The sequence below is a fragment of the Pleurodeles waltl genome, chromosome 12 (assembly GCF_031143425.1).
Source record: "Pleurodeles waltl isolate 20211129_DDA chromosome 12, aPleWal1.hap1.20221129, whole genome shotgun sequence".
Taxonomy (NCBI): domain Eukaryota; kingdom Metazoa; phylum Chordata; class Amphibia; order Caudata; family Salamandridae; genus Pleurodeles; species Pleurodeles waltl.
Genome location: NC_090451.1, coordinates 527461508 through 527479332, shown reverse-complemented (window position 1 = coordinate 527479332; position 17825 = coordinate 527461508). Strand labels below are relative to the sequence as shown.

The following is a 17825-nucleotide window of genomic DNA, read 5'->3' as shown; positions in this document are numbered from 1 at the left end:
CGCTAAATAAAAGGAGTAAGGAAGATCAGCAAGAGTAGGCTAATATAACAGAAACTTACAAGAAGTGGTGGCAAAGCAGAGGCTCAAAAAGTGAAGATGTGCAGAAGAAAATCCTTGAGATCAAACGTTGAGGGTCCAGAAGTGACTGAACCCAGCGTAACCACAGTCTACCTCCAAAGAGCTCCTATCCCATGAGATCTAGGATGCCCTTAAATGATAATTTCAAGATGAGTCCTCTCAACAAGATGCCACCTTTCATTCCAGACAGATCTGAAGCTGGCGGTGGGCACCGTAGTAGACAGCCACCAGATTCACTGTAGCTCACTCTAGGTTAATCTCTCCTTTAGTCTATTAGTGTAACTACACAAAACACTTTCCACTGATGCTGGCTGTGGATTGGAGCCAACAACAACTCATCTCCACACGCACCAGCCCTGCAGCAGGCTCACAGAACAGCCTACATCAACTTTAAGGTGTTTGCCTCTTTCACAAGACTTGGTTGCCACTTATTGCAGATTAAGTCTTCCAGATTCGAGTGCCCATCCCAAATGGTGACCACTGATACTGCATTAAATGATCTGTGCATTTCCAACAATCAGAGCCAAAAAAGCTGATCAAAGCTTGTTTGTTCTACTGATGACAGCGTGTCAAACTTTTCATTTATAAATTCAAATTTTCCTTCTGCAATTTAAATGTGAGAGCTGTGTCCCAGACCACCTTAATTCTGCATATTTTTATGCTAGTTATCCGTGATGGCTGATGCATTTTAAAATTGGTGGGACAGATAGCCTTCAGCGGAATATATAATGCAAGCCTGAATCACATATGCAGAGGAGCAGTGAGTGTTTTTTCCCCTGTAAGAAAATGCAAGAGAAAATGGGAGCAGGTGTTGCATTTCAGCATATATTTCAATGAAACCTGGAAAAAAGTGTAAATGGACTCAGACTCCACTCTCCGCGCACTCACTCACGCAACGCTCCATTCAGCCAGCAATCACACACACATGCTGCTCTACTCACCCTACATTCACAGAAGCATACTACCCACAAGGGCACACCTGTCTTCTAGTGCATTAACACCACTCCCCCTGCACTCATGAAGGCATATTGCTCTATATTCCTACAGTCACACATCTCACTCTTCGCTCAGACAAGCATACATTTCGCAACACTCAAAAAGGCATATTCTGCACCCAAACAATCTTAACACTCTCTCAGGGTCCTCTCATAACTGACCCTGTACACATACATACACTCTCCCACACTCATTCAATCACACAGCTCACTCTGCAGTCGTGCAGGCGCATCCCTTACTATCCCCCCTGCATGCACACATACCGCAACCTGCAGCTGCACTAAACCTTCTCTGCCCCTCATCCACTCAAGCATAGTCCATTAGGAGCCCAAAAACAAGCAAATACACTGGCTTTACAAAATGCCACACCCACCATGCTGATATCAGTATGCTGCCTTGTACCACCAGAAAACCCTCGCCAAGAAAAAGCACATGTACAGCTGAATACCCTCGAGTTCCAGATTACTGCCCGAAATTGAGCATCTCCTATGCCTTTGTTAAGGCAGCTCAGTAGATTTTTTTTCTCTTTTTGCTAGTAGTGGGGCAACGCCCACTATGCCTCTTATTAACAGCTGCCCTTGCTGGTTAGAGCTCAGACTAGAAAGCTCAAGGATGTACCTCTGCAGTCTTTCAGTGCAGGTGTGCCCCAACCCTCCATGTGGCACCTCAACACTTCAGAGGGCCCCATTCATTCCAAGGCCAATGAATATCTTAGATATGGGATGCTCAGGGACCCTCATTCACTTTCTGCCGGGGGGACCCATCATTTAAGGTTACGCCACTGGGAATGATCTAGCTCCATCAGGGTCCAGGTGATCCGGTCACGCAAGTCTGCCGACCCCGCTGTCGTACTGATAAAGGTACAGTGTGTTTCATTTCACTGGACCTCCAATAGTTGAGGAAGAAGTTAGTGTCCAGCTATAATATTAAACTCGAAACAAATGTACAAATCTCACTTACAAGAGTCTTCATTTCTGGCAGCTCTTCCGTGGCATAGCCAGTGTGTCATGGGCCCTAGTGCCTAGCCTCCACCCAAAGTATCAAGTCTCTCTAAAATAGATCACTGCCTTGGGCCATATGCTACAGGTCAATATTCAAACATCTGGGGGGGGGGGGGGAGGTAACATCTCACACACAGGGTTGCCACATAGTTGTTTCATACAGGTCTGACTGAAATGTTACTGTTCCAGCCAGTACAAACATTAGTAAAATCACCTAAGGCCGGTATTGTTTTGCCTTTCAAACTTAAAACAGTAAATATAAGACAAATGCAATTTAAAATGTGTTCACAGTTACACATATGACCAAATTGATAATTAAACTAAACAAAATCAAAAAGGAAATGTTTAAAAATAAAAAAATTTTTTTACATTAAGTTCTATTTATAGATAATGCCCAAGCCTTTGCAGAATATCAAAAATGTGAACTGGTCAGTATTTTTGTGTGGGAAAGATGTCAGCCCAAAAAACACACCCACCCTCGTAGCTATGCACCCACAACATGTTATTATCTGCTTTGAACTTTACAAACTTTGCCACACAGCACGATCTGATAAAGAAGTAGGTACAGGGCTGAGGAAAGGTGCAATGCTGTAGCAGGCCTAATTTATGCCCACAGGGTCTGGAGAGCAAAGGTGAGGTCCACAGGGTAGCAGGTAGGTCTGGCTTTTGGCATGGACGAGCTGGGCGCAAGCCCTTGGCACCAATCTTCAGAGTGGCAAAAAGAACTGTTTGCACAAAGGTCCTGCAAACAGCAACACCGCCCACCTTGGCTCCAGTAATTCAATTTAAAGTACTTTAAATCATTCTTAAGGTGCTGCAACCAATGTTTTTAAGCAACCTATCAGCCCCCTATCTTGCACTCCCATCTACCTATCACCCCCCCCCCCCGCAACACATCAACACCCCCTCCACTTCCCAAAAAACAACTTGGAACCCGTGGGAGGAAGCTAAGTTGCGGCTGATTAAAGTTAGCTGAATGAGGCGCGGAAACGTGTGTTCTGAGGCAAGTCGCTCCTTTGTTGTAGCCAATGAATGATACATGCTGCCTCGTTTTATTCACCAGCAACAGGAACATTTTAAGGATTTTGGAGGGCCTGGGTCAAACATATTTTGGGGGCCCCTGTTCGGAACAGCTTTGAATTTACAATCCAATTTCAGCTTTTTCATGCGCTCTTTGGCCAGGTCAATGGCAGTGCACAGACCCACTGTTCCAAATTCTAAATGTGTTTCCATCTGATCATCAGAGATAGTGACCTGTGATTTCAATATTGTAACACGGCAGCAGCTCACTAATATTGCTGCAAATAATCTCTGTGACCCCCCCTCAAATGTGAGGTCCTACTTTGATGTATAAAGCATGTTAATGAAAGCTGCATGAAACAAACACAGCATTTCTATGCAAATTGTCAGTAACAGACCCTCACACATCACCCACATTACATAACTTTAGCTTGTGTAAAGCTGGATCTATTACGGAGGTCCCTGAAAAAGGCTGGGGCCCTGGGCCAGAGCCCACTTTGCCCATGCCTTGTTAAGTCCCTGACCAGCAGTAGCGAAGGCAGCACATTTATTTTTGCCTAGGGCGCTCTTAGAGTTAGGGTTTGCCCTGGTAGCAGGCAAGCAGGATGGAGCCCTCTAACAGCAGTAAAAGTTGCTCTGGAGAAAGAAAAAACAGAGCAGCTGGAAACCCAAATCACTCAGCACAAAGATCAATTAATCCATTTTCCTCATGTCCTAATGTACATGCACTAGTAGGTAGAGAAAAAGACCATCTCTCTAAAAGGAGATGCATGAATGGGTCTCCTTTGAGAGGGAGAGGGCCCCATCACACATCTCGGATAATAGCAAACAAGAACTATGAAAACACCACAAAGTTTGCCTGACAACATAGAGAAAGTTAAAGGGATTTAACATGCGGATTTTGCATTGGCTTTTATGCCGTGGCAGAGTGGGCCAAGTCTCATGTTTGGGTGAGCCTGGCCCACCCCTTTGAACCCGGCCTGTGTCTCACTCTGATACAGCAGTGCTTAATTTGTGAATAAAACTGTGTCGGGGTCCAAACCCCTCCTCTTAAACACGCATCCCGGGCCTCTTTAATCCAGTTACAGCTAATCCCTGCCCCTTCAGCTAACTCTGGCAGCTTTTTGCTTTCTCCCATTGCGGCACCTTTTTCGTTTTTCTCTTCCTCTGTCCCTCCCACATGTGTCTTTGGCACACAGTAAATGCTTGAGGCACAAAAATAAGTGCTGGCCCTCAAAAATAAGTGCCGGTGCCCCACACTGGAAACAAAAAGCACAAATTAAACACTGCTCTGATACTTCTTTCGAGAGAAAAGAATTGAAGCAATGTTGTAGATATGTCCACCAAAAGTTTCCATCAAAGAGGATTTGATGGTAGGAAGTTCCTTAAAGTTAACAGATGCAATCGCTCAGGTGACGTCGACAGGGAAAGAGATCAAAATCAAGCATAACATTAAATGCCTCAATGTTGCAAACAGAAACACTGAAAATGTGTAACTACAAAAGTAAAGCTGAAGGCAACAGTATCGAAAGTAAATCTGACCCCTGTAAATACACCAATGTGTAGAGATTTGATGGCAAATAAATTGTTAAGATTCATCAAACCTTATGTAGAATTTGAAAACGTATGTATGTTTGTATTATAACTAGTTTTATGGCAAGTATCGAGATCCAAATGGCATTTGACTGAGGAGTTCAGAACTATTATGGCACCGAATTTTCTATTGTTCACTAAAAACAATCTCGCTCTCCAAAGAGGAAAAAATTTATTTAGCTCTGGTTTCACTCCTTGGGTGTTTTCTCTCCAGAAAAAAAAGTCCAATGTCTACATTAAAGGCTCACATTTTTTATCCAGCTTCAAACCAAGAGCACTTAAGATCCAGGGCTGGGTAGTTCTAACTTCTTGTGCACCACACTATCAAACCCTACTACCTTGTACAGGGAGAACTCTTCAGTTGATGGGAGATGATGAGTAGTTGTGTTGGGGCCAGAGAAGATGTCTTTGTTGCCTCAACAATTCTTTCCTTTTTAATTAAAAAAACAGAGTGGTTTTTGTATCCATGTTAGTTTAAGGTTGCCCAATCACTAGTAGGCTCCCATGCTCTAGTGAGGGGCTAGGCTGATCAGAGGACCTTTTTATTGTTGAATCAGTCTTTAACCTATTCCTGGAGAGACCTCTATAAGCAAACAGCAAGGAAAGTTTCCAGGGGAAAATATTAAAGCAAGCATGAAAAATGTGATCTTAAATGTAGTCATTTTAGAAAAAAATAGTGCAGCAGGCAGGCGCCCAGAACATCAGTACCTGATAAAGCTCTCCCAGTCATCCATTAAGAAGGACCAGCGATAGTGGACAGGCAGTGGACTGTAGTTGGTCATCTGGACGTGACGCACAACCTCGGTGTCATTCAGAATGCACCCAAAGTCTACCTCAGTTGTCTGGAAATGGAGGTTGGGGAAATGCACCTCCCCTCGTAAGGCCACATAGTCCTTGTGTGGGTGTTCAGCATACTGAATAGTTAACACTTCTTCAGCCACGCGGCTCTGCAATTTATCAGCATAAGTGGGATCAAATTTGATGCCTAACTCCCGTTCTGCACCAATTTCCAGGACAGCAGGCTGCAGAGAGAGAGATAAGCACACACGTCAATTGCAACATGACAATAAGCGAGACTAAGAGACAGCTTCACAGAGTGTATGACACAGGCACACAGAAAGCAATGAAAAGGAAGCCTCAGGCAGGCGGTAAAACGCAGAAATCCACACTAGCATACACAGGCAGGGTTTAAATTGAATCAAAAGATAGAATGAGAAATTGAACAAAGAAACGGGGAAAAGGGAAAAACCGAGTCAGAGAGGCCACTGAAAAAGCACAGAGACATCAATAAGAGGCTGCGGTAAATATGACACACTTACACACAGCGAATAATTAAAAACACGTAAAGAAATAGACCCACGTTAGCAGCAACAGGCCGTAAATTAAGACAGATATTCTTTCAGGGAATACAAATTACATTTTTCTCCATAAAAGTATTTTAGTACCCCCTTTCAAAATTAAGAAACAAACGTGCATCTCCGAATGCATTCAGGAGCGTTGCTTGCACATACATGATCACTGTTGCCAAGTCAAATGTTCAATGTTCAGATCTCCACCCAACAGTCTCATTACAGTATAGAGGTCTCCAATTTGGTCCCATATTTAAGCCCCACATTTAGATCCAGTGCTAAAGCAAATATGCGGACCGAGACTAAATGCTGAATTAATCATAAAAGGAAAATAGCGTGTGGTGCAAAGGGTACTTTCGGGCCTGCTTGGGCATGGTAGATTTCTACGCTTTGTAATTCCAATGTGGTTTCTTCTGCTCTTTTGCCATTCCTATTAGGAACATTAACATTCTATTTACCTGTTTTGTCAAATGTGTAATGTTTCAGTTATTTCCAACTGCACCGACATCAAGGTTCCATTTTCTTTGAATGCCATTGCTTGTTTTTAATCATAGAAAAGCATTTCACTTATTCTTCCACCACTTTTTCTGATGTCTTCATCTCTGTTCACTTGGGTATTTTTCATGTCAAGCATTATTTTAACCCTGGGCACTTTGTGTTATAGTTATTTTTTTTTTCTTGCATATTATTCTGTACTTCTTTTGAATTCATTCTGAATGTCTGTTTCTTTTTAATTGTATTTTAATTATGCATTTCTATTTTTTGATCTATAAGTCTGAGAGGGACTACATTATCTAAACAACCTATATGGGTGTCTGACTACTGCACGGATAAATCTCTCTTATTTTCACTCTGCTCAATTCTAATGTGCTTTAGGGATGAATCATGGCCTATCAGCTATATAACATTTCTTCTCTTCATAATCAGTTTAAACTGTTAACTATTTTGTGGCATCTAGGTGTGATCATATCCTACTGAACGTTCCTCTACTGTTTCTCAAGAGACTGCTGTTCTTGCAAATCCCTCCTTTAATCATTTAAGATGTTCTAGCATCAGGCTAACTGTGAATTATCAACTGCCTTTTCCACTAAGTATCTATGTCGATACCAATGATGTTCTATCTTAGTCTTTCAATTTAATTTTCCCATTAAAACATTTTCAAGCTAAAGTGAAGTCCATGCTGTTATAATATTCATTCATGCTAGCGAAGGGCTCCAAGCCCTTGATGGTTCCATTATTCCCTCATTCATGTTCCTTGTTTTGAACTGCACCCTCAAAGCAGCAGTGGGCGTGGCGAACACTGGAAGCCCAAATGTACTATTCTAACTCCAGTCCTGGAATATTTTGGGAAAAATTATTTATTCCCCAAGTATTTTTTTTTAGGAACAGTTGGAAAGTAGTGGTTTCGAATTGAAGAAAGTGCTGCCCTGAGGGAATAGCTCAGGGCAAAAAACTAGGAATACCTGCCACGTAGGTAAAAGTTACCTCAGTTCTTCTTTACAATGGAAGTCAAGAATAACATTACATAGAGAGCATTAATCATCTTAATATTCCTTCTACTGTGGAGGAGTGAGGGTTGCTTATGATTTCAATGGAGATTCCCCAAAAGGAGAAGTAGGATTTAAGTTTTGACCTTCTCACATTTTTAGTATTATCAAGATAGAATTTTAGAACACTAGCAGCAAGTGGGATAAGATAGTTTTCAGATGGAGAGGAGGGCTTCTGAAAGAATATTGGTGAGGGAATGCTCGGATTCATATGCAAGTCAAACTATCTTGGCCAAAAAAAATCAGATTTGTACCTACATGACCACCCTGTTGTTATGTAACACTGTATATGGGTCCTTTTAACATGGTGCCTGTATCGTGCTAACCATGCATGTGGATGTTATATCCACAAGGAAAGTGGCTTTCCTATAAAAGGATTTACAAGGAGTCTTTGCAAATTGGTTTGACTAGTGAATCCATGAAAAGCAATAGGACAGTAATCAAGACATGGCATCCGTATTGGGGAAAGATTTCTCTAATGTCCTTAAGGAAGTCTTTAACCACAGAAACCTTGGAAAAAAAGAGGTTTGTCAAGGACATTTTCTGTAGGCAGTAATTGCTGTCCGGTGAACTTGAATGGAAAGCAATTGTAAGCCCGCTCTGTCCAAATGAAGATATTGTAGAAGAGCCTCTTCTTGACATGGTTAGGATTAAAATTGTTTCAGGAACACCTGACCCTCTTCCACTTGAAAGAGTAATTAGATTTTGTAGATGTTCATTAGCTTCCCTTAAAATGAGCATAGATTCTTGGAAGGGGGAGGGTTTCAACTGTTCATTATTAATGAGTTCAGGAGCCAGGCTGCCATACTCAATAATGGCAGATTGGGATTAAACATCTGGATGCCAAATTGTTATTAATAGATCTGGTGTGCACGGCAGTCTCTAATTTGGATATTCTGACAGTGAAGGAGGTCTGTGAGCCACAATTTACACAGCCACTCTGGTGCTATTACAATCAATCTTTCTGGCCCCTGAGGTACTCTGTTTGCTGAATACTGTTGGCAAATATTTTAAACTCATGAAGAAAACAGACTGATACGTTGATGCATAGGACATTCCCCTTCAATCCTGGTTGGCAAAAAACACCAGACAAGCCTGGGCATTTTTTGTTCTACATGATTAAAAATAAATTTAATTGAGGAACATTCTAGTTACAGAAGATACTGTGAAGAACAGAATAGTTTAGGACCCACTAGTGGGTTTCCTTTATTAATCTTCTCAGAGTCCACTTGAGTATTCTGGATCCCTGGAACATGAAATGCATTAATTATCAAGTTTCAAGCTATCAGCCACTTCTAGGTGGTTTGAGCTTCAGTTGGCAAGGGCCCGAACCTTGTTCCTCCCTGCCTGTTCGGATAATGCACTGCTATTGTATTGTCCATCTTAACAAGAAGAAAGTCTGCCTGAAAGAGGGGAGAAAAGCTTTCACAACCAGGTGCACCACCCTCAATTCTAGCAGACTGATGTGATACAACATTTCCTTCGAGGACCATGTTCTTTGGACCTGCAGCTAATTCATATGAGTACCCCACCTTGAGATGGAAGCAACGGTCAATATCATTTGAGATATTAAGGGCCTCGATATGAGTTTGGCAGTCAGACAAGTTGATCACCCAACTCGCGGTGAGGAGACCGCCGCAGACCTGGCAGTCTCCCCACTAGCCCCATTACAAGGTTTATACTGGGCTGACCAGTGGAAACTGTGCGGCAAAGTTGGTCTCTGCGCCAAATGGCCCCCATACCCTCAGAATGTGCACTGTCTGCAAAGCAGACAGTGCGCTTTCTAAGGATTCTGGGCAGGAGGGTACTGCACTGCCCACGCCATGGGCATGGGTAGTGCAGGGGTCCCCCTGTGGCCCCCAGCACTGGCTTACCGCCAGCCTTTCCATGGCAGTCAGACTGCCATCAAAAGGCTAGCAGTAAGTAGAGTTATAATCCACCAGGATGCGCTGAACTCAGCGCCTTCCTGGCTGAGAACAGCTCAGACCGCTGAACTGTCAGGAACCATGTTCCTGGTGGAGACTGTGGTCACCATCATCTGATGGATTGGCCTGCATAGCGAGATATGATGGATTTGTCTTCCCTTTCTCCTGAACACTCGCACCACTGGTTTTCCAGGCATTGTTGCACAGGTCCCATCCTGAGGAAGGCATTCAAAACTAGTGAGATGCAGGACACTATCAAGCTTAAGAGTGATGTTATTTGTGTCACAGTCAGGCGGGTCATCTTCAGATGGATAGATAATAGTGCTTCCTACAAACTATACACTTTTCTTTTTAAGTGTCCAGAACCACTCCCAAATAATGAAGTTACTGCCGCTGGGCTAGTGTTGATTTCTCATCATTGATGTGCAGCCCTAAATGGTTGAAAGTAGATAGTGCTAACTGGAGATACAGAAGAATGTCCCTTTTCCAGCCCTTAAAGTTTTTCTCTCAGTTTTAATTCAGACCATTTTGTCATGTCTGTGGCTGCCAAGTAAGGTGTTGCCAGAGAAGGATACATTTAAAATTCTATGTTGAGCCTCTGGTTTGAGCCCTGTTAGCTTCAAACATGAGGAGCAGCTTAATGCAAGATAATGACAGTATCCATGTGCGGCTAGTACAGGTGTGTCAGCTGCAGCGCTGATGATTTTATGCAACACCACTATGAATTCATTTAAAACTTCCATCAAGTCTTCTTGGCTGCCCCTTGGCAAACCATTACCAAACTGATGAAGACTGCCTAAAAGGGCCTTGGCACTTGCCATGTTCATGGTGGTAGTGAAAGTGCTGCACATCCTTCTCCCCACAGAGTCAACATTCTGGCTCTCTGTCCAGTGGAACGGAGAACAAAGATGCAGTGCCATGAGATTTGATAGCCGTCAAAACTTACTGAATCTGGTGGAGATTACATTTGTATCAAACACGGGATTCTGACCAGATCGTCTGTATTTCTTCTGCAGTCTGGAAGGAGTTGCTTTACCTGAAGCTAATGTCCAAAATAACCCCATAGCTGGTTCCAAGAGGCATGGAACCAGATGGAATAGAAGTCTGGTGGACGACTTCTGGTGAAGCATTTCAAATATCACTGAAGCAGACGTTGATCGTCCTGGTAAAGGAATATTTCACTAATTTGCACTCTGATTAAAGTGTTGAAAGCAATAGCCGAAAGATCATAAAAGGAGAAGCCTTTCAAAATCTGGGAATATCATCCTATCACAGATGTTATGTTATGTTATCTTTACTTATATAGCGCTTAAAAACTGCCTGGGGGCCTCGTAGCGCTTTAGCTGCAAAACGGTCAGCGTCACCATCTAAAATCATATAGAGATTAAGCTTTAAACAGCCAGGTTTTCAAGGCCTTTCTAAACTGGATCTCTTGAAGATGATGTTGAAGACCTTGAGAAAGATGAAAGTTCTATAGAACACATCTTTCTAGAAGGAAGCCTGGAAGAGGACGGGTGTCTAGAATGACGACAGTGATGCTGTAACTTAGATCTTCAGCAACACAAAAGGATGATGGACGGAGTGCTGAACAATGCAAACACTCACCCCCAGTCACAGATCTGGGTTTAATCCATTGTTCTCCCTGGACCGGAAACAAGCATCCTGGGACCGGTTTCAGGGTTTCACCCTTCATCAGCCAGGCTAGCTTGAATCCAGTGGCACAGTGAGCAAGGGACCCACGTCTGTGCATACCCTTCCCACTCAAGGCAACTTCAGCAACACAAAAGAATGATGGACAGAGTGCTGAACAATGCAAACACTCACCCCCAATCACAGATCTGGGTTTCATCCATTGTTCTTTTGCTCACCATGCCACCCCAGTTTGGACCCAGCCATATGCAAATCAGTCTTGACCCTGTTCCTCATGGGAACAGTCCCACCCGAACTGCCAAGCCAGGTCCTCCCTGGACCGATGATGGACGGAGTGCTGAACAATGCAAACACTCACCCCCAGTCACAGATCTGGGTTTAATCCATCATTCTTTTGCTCACCATGCCACCCAAGTTTGGACCCAGCCATATGCAAATAAGTCTTGACCCTGTTCCTCATGTGAACAGTCCAGCCCGAACTGCCAAGCCAGGTCCTCTCTGGACCGGAAACAAGCATCCTGGGACCAGTTTCAGGGTTTCACCCTTCATCAGCCAGGCTAGCTTGAATCCAGTGGCACAGTGAGCAAGGGACCCACGTCTGTGCATACCCTTCCCACTCAGGGCAACTTCAGCAACACAAAAGGATGATGGACGGAGTGCTGAACAATGCAAACACTCACCCCAGTCACAGATCTGGGTTTAATCCTGGCTGATGAGGGGTGAAACCTTGAAACCGGTCCCAGGATGCTTGTTTCCAGTCCAGGGAAGACCTGGCCTGGCAGTTCGGGCTGGACTGTTCCCATGGGGAACAGGGTCAAGATTGATTTGCATATGGCTGTGTCCAAACTGGAATGGCATGGGTAGCAAAAAATGATGGATTTAGGCCCAGATCTCTGTACTGGGGGTGAATGTTTGAAATTGTTCAGCATTCCATCCATCACTTGTTCTTTGTAACTTAGATCTTGTTCTTAATCTGCAATGAGATGAAGGTGTCTTAAATTTCCTTGCTGCCACGGGTAACATACTGGAGTCTTCTGGAGTCATAGGAGGCAGTGTTGACAGAAAGCTACATGGATCCATAGTTGCATTTGGATGTTGTGGAGGAGATCAAGGAGAGGTAGCTGAGCAGGAGAAAGAGGCACTGGAGGCTACAGAGAAGGCTGCCGTTGCATAGCAGGAGAATCCAGTATAAACCCTGAAGAAGATTGCCTGAATTGTAAGTATGCCCTAGAGTACTCCGAATCTGAGGATGGCAGTACCATTATTGCCTTCGCTTTCTGAGCAACTTAGAGGACTTCCAAATGGAAAAAGACAATTCTGTGTGCCCCAACGTTGAAAAATACCATGACATCAGGGACTCTCTTGACATAAAATGCCTTGATTTAGATGTTGACCCAGCCCTCAAAGGTTAGCAGATCAGAGCCGTACCTTGAGTCGACATTTAATCATCTATGCCAACCAGGAGCCTCTTCATTTTCCATGACAGTATCTCCTTTTGGATCTCCTTCTGGGGAACTCCTCAGAGATGGCAATTAGAATACAAGGAGTGGAATGACCCAACAGGGACTCTTGCTATCTGCACTTTATCTCTTTTCCATAAAGTCATATCTTCTCACTGCCATTCAGGCTGAGCCTGGAGAAAGTCCTGCAGTGTGCCTGCTTTTGCTCAGGATATGGGAATCTGGAAGTAAACGTATACACAGATCATGAAGATCTGTTTAGCCTTTTTTGTTCCACATGCATGCCACTTAGCAAATAGGGATGGCATTGCAAATAATAAAAAAATCATCAAGTGAAGTAGTTCTTTACATAACATTTGTAAAGATTTTTCAAGGGGAACAAAGCCCAAAAGTGCCCGAGCTCAGTGCTTCAAGATCCTGTCACCGGGAGATTGGAAAAAAAAAGCAAAGACAGATGCCACCCACAGGGCGTGGTGGGACACCAGAGGCTTTGATCCCTTGAAGCACATATGTTTTCAACCTAGTGTATCAGCATTCTATAAGGTTACATTGCCTTGGTCCTCTTCCCTTAATTTCATTTACAAAGGTTTGCGAAGATGTTTTTTTCCCCCCAAAGTCAACTAGTTTTCTACTGAATTCATGTTTTGAAATCAATTTTTAGTTGTTAAAGTACATTAATGCAACTGGCAAATTAAATATATTTTATATATTGCTAAATTATTTAATTTCACAATAGAAGGTTTAGACACACTGCTGATGAAAGTGCATGTTGGTTTCCTTGCAGGTTTATCTAGTTAGTTGCTGTTCAGTATGCCAACATTTATAAGTCTTGAAATGTTTCTAACAGCAAACTATTTTGTATTAGTGGTGCTACAGTACTGGCTGGGTTAAAAACAGGATAGTTCAGCCATGATATAAACATAGCCCACCAGTGCCCAGACTACACTAGAGCAATGCGAAATGGTGTTGCCTGACAATGTTGGTGTTTCAAGATATCAGTTATTAACAGATTCAGAGAAAAGGTGTAGAGTAATGCCTGTGACCAATTCTTAAAAATGGCATCACCCGGAGATCTGAGAAAGTACTTCTGTTTTAATAGCCCCAATCTCTTAAGATTTCTTGAAGGGCAAGTTGACCCAGAACTCACTTGCAGTTTACTTAGTAAAACCTTTTTTGGACATCTGCTTGCTCATTCAGAACTCGTGATACGTTAATTGCCTTTACTGACAAGCCTCTGGCCTGGGCCTACAACCAGATCTACCGCATCTCTGCTGATAATGATGTCAAAACTTGTGCCTCTGTTTGTTCAAATAATGCATTTACTGTTGCGCTGACTGTCCGAATTAGAGTGTTGCTCATTGTCAGAGACAATCCGAGGCTTTGAGCGCGGGGCAGACTGCTATAAGTTCCAAGAAATTGATAGGATGACAGCTATCTTTCTTGAACAAAGCCCTTACATAGAAAGAGACCATAATAGATGGGCTCCTGAACCTGAGAGTGATGCACGGGTCACAGTAAGTCACAATGGAGTTTCCCATTGAAATGATGCACCTTCCAGAATATTGGTTCTACTGCACCATCTTAAGAAAGATTGTTTTGTTGCTGTTGATTGCTTAAGTGTGTACTCTTGCATTCAGGACAATAAAAATAGAAACAAACAAGGAAATCAATAAAATAGAGCTCCGACAAGCTGCTGAACTGGGAGTCTCATGGTCATGAGGAAGATCTTTTGATCGAAACGTGTCACCATTAAACTCTGTTTTTCAACTGAAAGCTGTGGTGTGCGGTCTTTTTGAATGCCTGGGAAGAGGTTTCCTCTTTTATTTAATAACGACTACCGGTGGCCGTGACTTCTTGCTAAAGGTATACTTATACCATAAATGTATAACTAATTTCCAATTTATGCACCACCTTTAAATTAATGTAACTTTATTCTTTCTAGACAAACAAAACTACGAAAGTTTAGAAATTCTAAATATATACTTTATCATTTTTAGAATTTACGCAACACCTTCAAATTACTATAAGTCATGCTCCTCCGTACAGTGTTGTCACCTTACTAGCTACACTACATGTGTAGTGGAGTGGAGTGGGGTAGCGTAGAGTGGAGTGAAGTACTTGAAGCAAATGAAGCAGGAAAGTTGGTTTAAGTATGTAGAGGTGATGTGGCAGGAATATAGATTATGAGGTGTAAATGATCATTTTTGGTAGTAGGTTTAAATAGTGTAAGGGGTGTGAAAATTGTAAGTCTTAAAATACTCATTTATATATTCTGTTGTGGCAAACAAAAGAAGATGCAGATGAAAAAGCAGTATGTGATTGGCTAATGGGAGTCTTTAAAAACACGGAAAAGGCAGCTATGTTGTTTTTAGCACACTTTGGCTGCGTTCTGGGTTAGGGTCTTCAACATAGTTAAGTAGTAGGTTTTATTGTTGTTTCCTACCTATTATCATTTTACTTACTGGTAAATGTTATAGAAATATTTATGTTTTTAATATATTTTTACAACAGTTTACAGAGAACTGCACTTAAAAAAAAAATGTAAGTAGTGTGGTAATCTTCAGGTATTGCTACAGTACTCGGTAGATGTTTTGCAAATTATTAAACATGTAACAAATTTAAAATACAATGTAGTAGACTGTATTTTTAAAATAGTGTTGTACTGTGTATTTTTCAGTTTTTTTTTTTTTTTTAAACCACTGCGGTACTCTGCACATGAAACTTCCAAATAATTTTCCCTTCCTATTACCACTTTATTAAAGTGGTAATAGGTAGGGCTAAAATAGAATACATAGCTAGATCTAAGGGTGTTAACACAGAACACAGCCAAAGTGTACTTAAAACAACATGGCTGCCTTTAATGTATGGAAAGGTAGTCATTAGCGAATCACATAATGCCTTCTCGCCACTATGTCACGGCATTATGCCATAATGCCTGCTCATCGCTATGTACCGCCGTAGGTTTGTAAAATATCACAATATTTCTTGAAACTACAGCGACCACAGATATCACTGAGTTAAAATGCCTTACATCTTAAAAATATTTACCATACTTACCTGTAGTAGCCAAATGGATCATCTGCACACTATAATGCATAATCCTGGCAAATTTAATGGAAAACCATTCAGCTGCGTTCACGCTACATCCAATACAAAAGTCTGCGAAAAATACATTGGTGGGAAAATGGGTGTTGGGGCCCCTTTTTAACTTTGTACCCCCCTGACCAATCACCAATAAACTTTCTATCCTCCACCAATGTAGAGAAAGCTATAAGACTTAAAAGTTTTGTGGAGATTCATCAAATAGGGGTAAAGATATTAGCAAGCAAAAATTAGAGGAATTTCTATGGCTGGGAATCGTAACTATAACTACAGAGTGGCTACCGCCTCTTTGTAATATAATATTTGCATGATCTTTGTTTGCATTCATGAATGGCAAATTACAAGGGTATCCGTTTTCTAGTGGCTTAATGTGGATTCGTTCCCCGGTCCCCCTAGACTTACTGTTTTTATGCCCTAATCATAGGTCATGGAATCGCTGACTAACTGCTGCTAGACAATCAAAGACACCAGCCCATCAGCCAAAGGAATCCTGCCTTTAAAGGAAATCCACCATGTAAGAGAGAGATGACCCATGCACAAATTTAACACCACAGAGAAGTAAAACTCCCGCTGCATCAGAACTATTTTTTTGGTGTTATTTAGGAAACAGCAAAATAATTGCAATAGGTTGAAACAACACGGCGGCACTCTAGACATTCATTGTGCTGAAAGTTTTACCCCCAAAAAAGGCTGAGTCACCTTCAGCAATGACATTCTTGCCAAGTAGTTGGAAATCTCTAAATATGGCAGGCGGTGTTCTACTGAGGAAAGACATCCTCTGGAAAACCAGCAAACTACTGCCTACTAGTGCTGCCTGATACTTAACAAGTACTTCACAACTGCCGTTATTTAATATTAGGGTTCATGTATAAACAAGATATCCTCCCGCTGCCTAAGTCTCGGAGAGGACTACATTTGAGATTGGCCTTACACCAAAACGAAATGCACAAAGAAATCTGAATAGGTCCCTAACTGGAACAGGATGTCAGGTGGCCTCTGACGTAAGCAGAACACTTTATCCAGAGGGGAGGCTGCTCCATGAGACGTAGTTGGTGGACATTTATTTGAGCAGCCATACTTCACGGGGATTGAGACTGGCTTGCCAGCAGTGGTCTATGGATGGAAGTTAACAAATGGGTGTTTGTTTTGATTTTTGTAATACACTGCAAAGTAAGTAGCGCCAAAGATAGCATCAAGGCAACCACACAACTTAAGAAAACAAACATGACAGTGATTTTACATACAAAACCATAAATCAACTCAGCAAAACCCGTGGACTAGAATAAGAACATGTATTAAAAGATAATGCACAGAGGCAACTCATACCCCTGTATAGAACTCAACTAAGTTAAACCAGTGTGCCCAAAGTCCAAATAAACAGCATTGCAACCAGGGGATTTTGTACACTTTGAGGATTCATCCAGGCGTCAAGTTGCAAATCTGCTCTGCTACCCAGTAGGTCTCTAGGCATACCTGTAGAAATTCTGGGGACAAAAGAACCTCCCCGGGATTGCAGGGATACAACTGCCACTGCACTTGTTTTGTGCACGCTCAGCTAACGATTTTGTTTTCTGGGTTGGAAAGGGTCATGGGGTAAGCCCCACCATCATCAGTGTCCTGGGAGGGATCCCACAAAACGCTAAGCTGTTGATTTTGCCATACACATTATTTGGAACACTGCGGCATTTCTGACTGGTTTACAACATTTTACCTCTTCACCCTAAATTCCCATCTCGTGCTGGGGGCCCATTCAGCAGACTTATTATTCCACCCTGTCATCTGTCAGTCCATGTCATGGTTCCATATGGACTATGTGCTGCTGGAAGATGTGTATCTTCAGTTTATTCTGAAAGTGAAGGAGGGATGGGAGTTTCTGAATCTGGCCATCGGTGAAGTTCCTGATATTCCGTAGATAGCAGACCTTTTCATTTCTCGTTGTTGCACTCTCTGGATTTAAGTCTGACGATGCTGCTGATAATGCTTTGGCCACTATATAGGCTTCCCTTCAGGGAGAAGGGTTGCTGGGTTTCTGGTTCATCAGACAGCAGGGACAGAAATGTGTCCATCCATTTCATTGTCAACACCCTGTTCTGACCATATTTTT

General features: G+C 42.4%; 1 protein-coding gene across 2 annotated transcripts in view; it reads right to left on the bottom strand.

Annotated features, from left to right (window-relative positions):
* Positions 1-17825, bottom strand: part of HYDIN (HYDIN axonemal central pair apparatus protein) — a 2122366-nt gene that overhangs the window by 1256837 nt on the left and 847704 nt on the right. For both annotated transcript variants that reach the window (XM_069217473.1, XM_069217472.1), the window contains one exon: positions 5397-5710. In XM_069217473.1, the coding sequence (XP_069073574.1) occupies positions 5397-5710 (314 nt within the window). The remainder of the gene's footprint in view (positions 1-5396; positions 5711-17825) is intronic.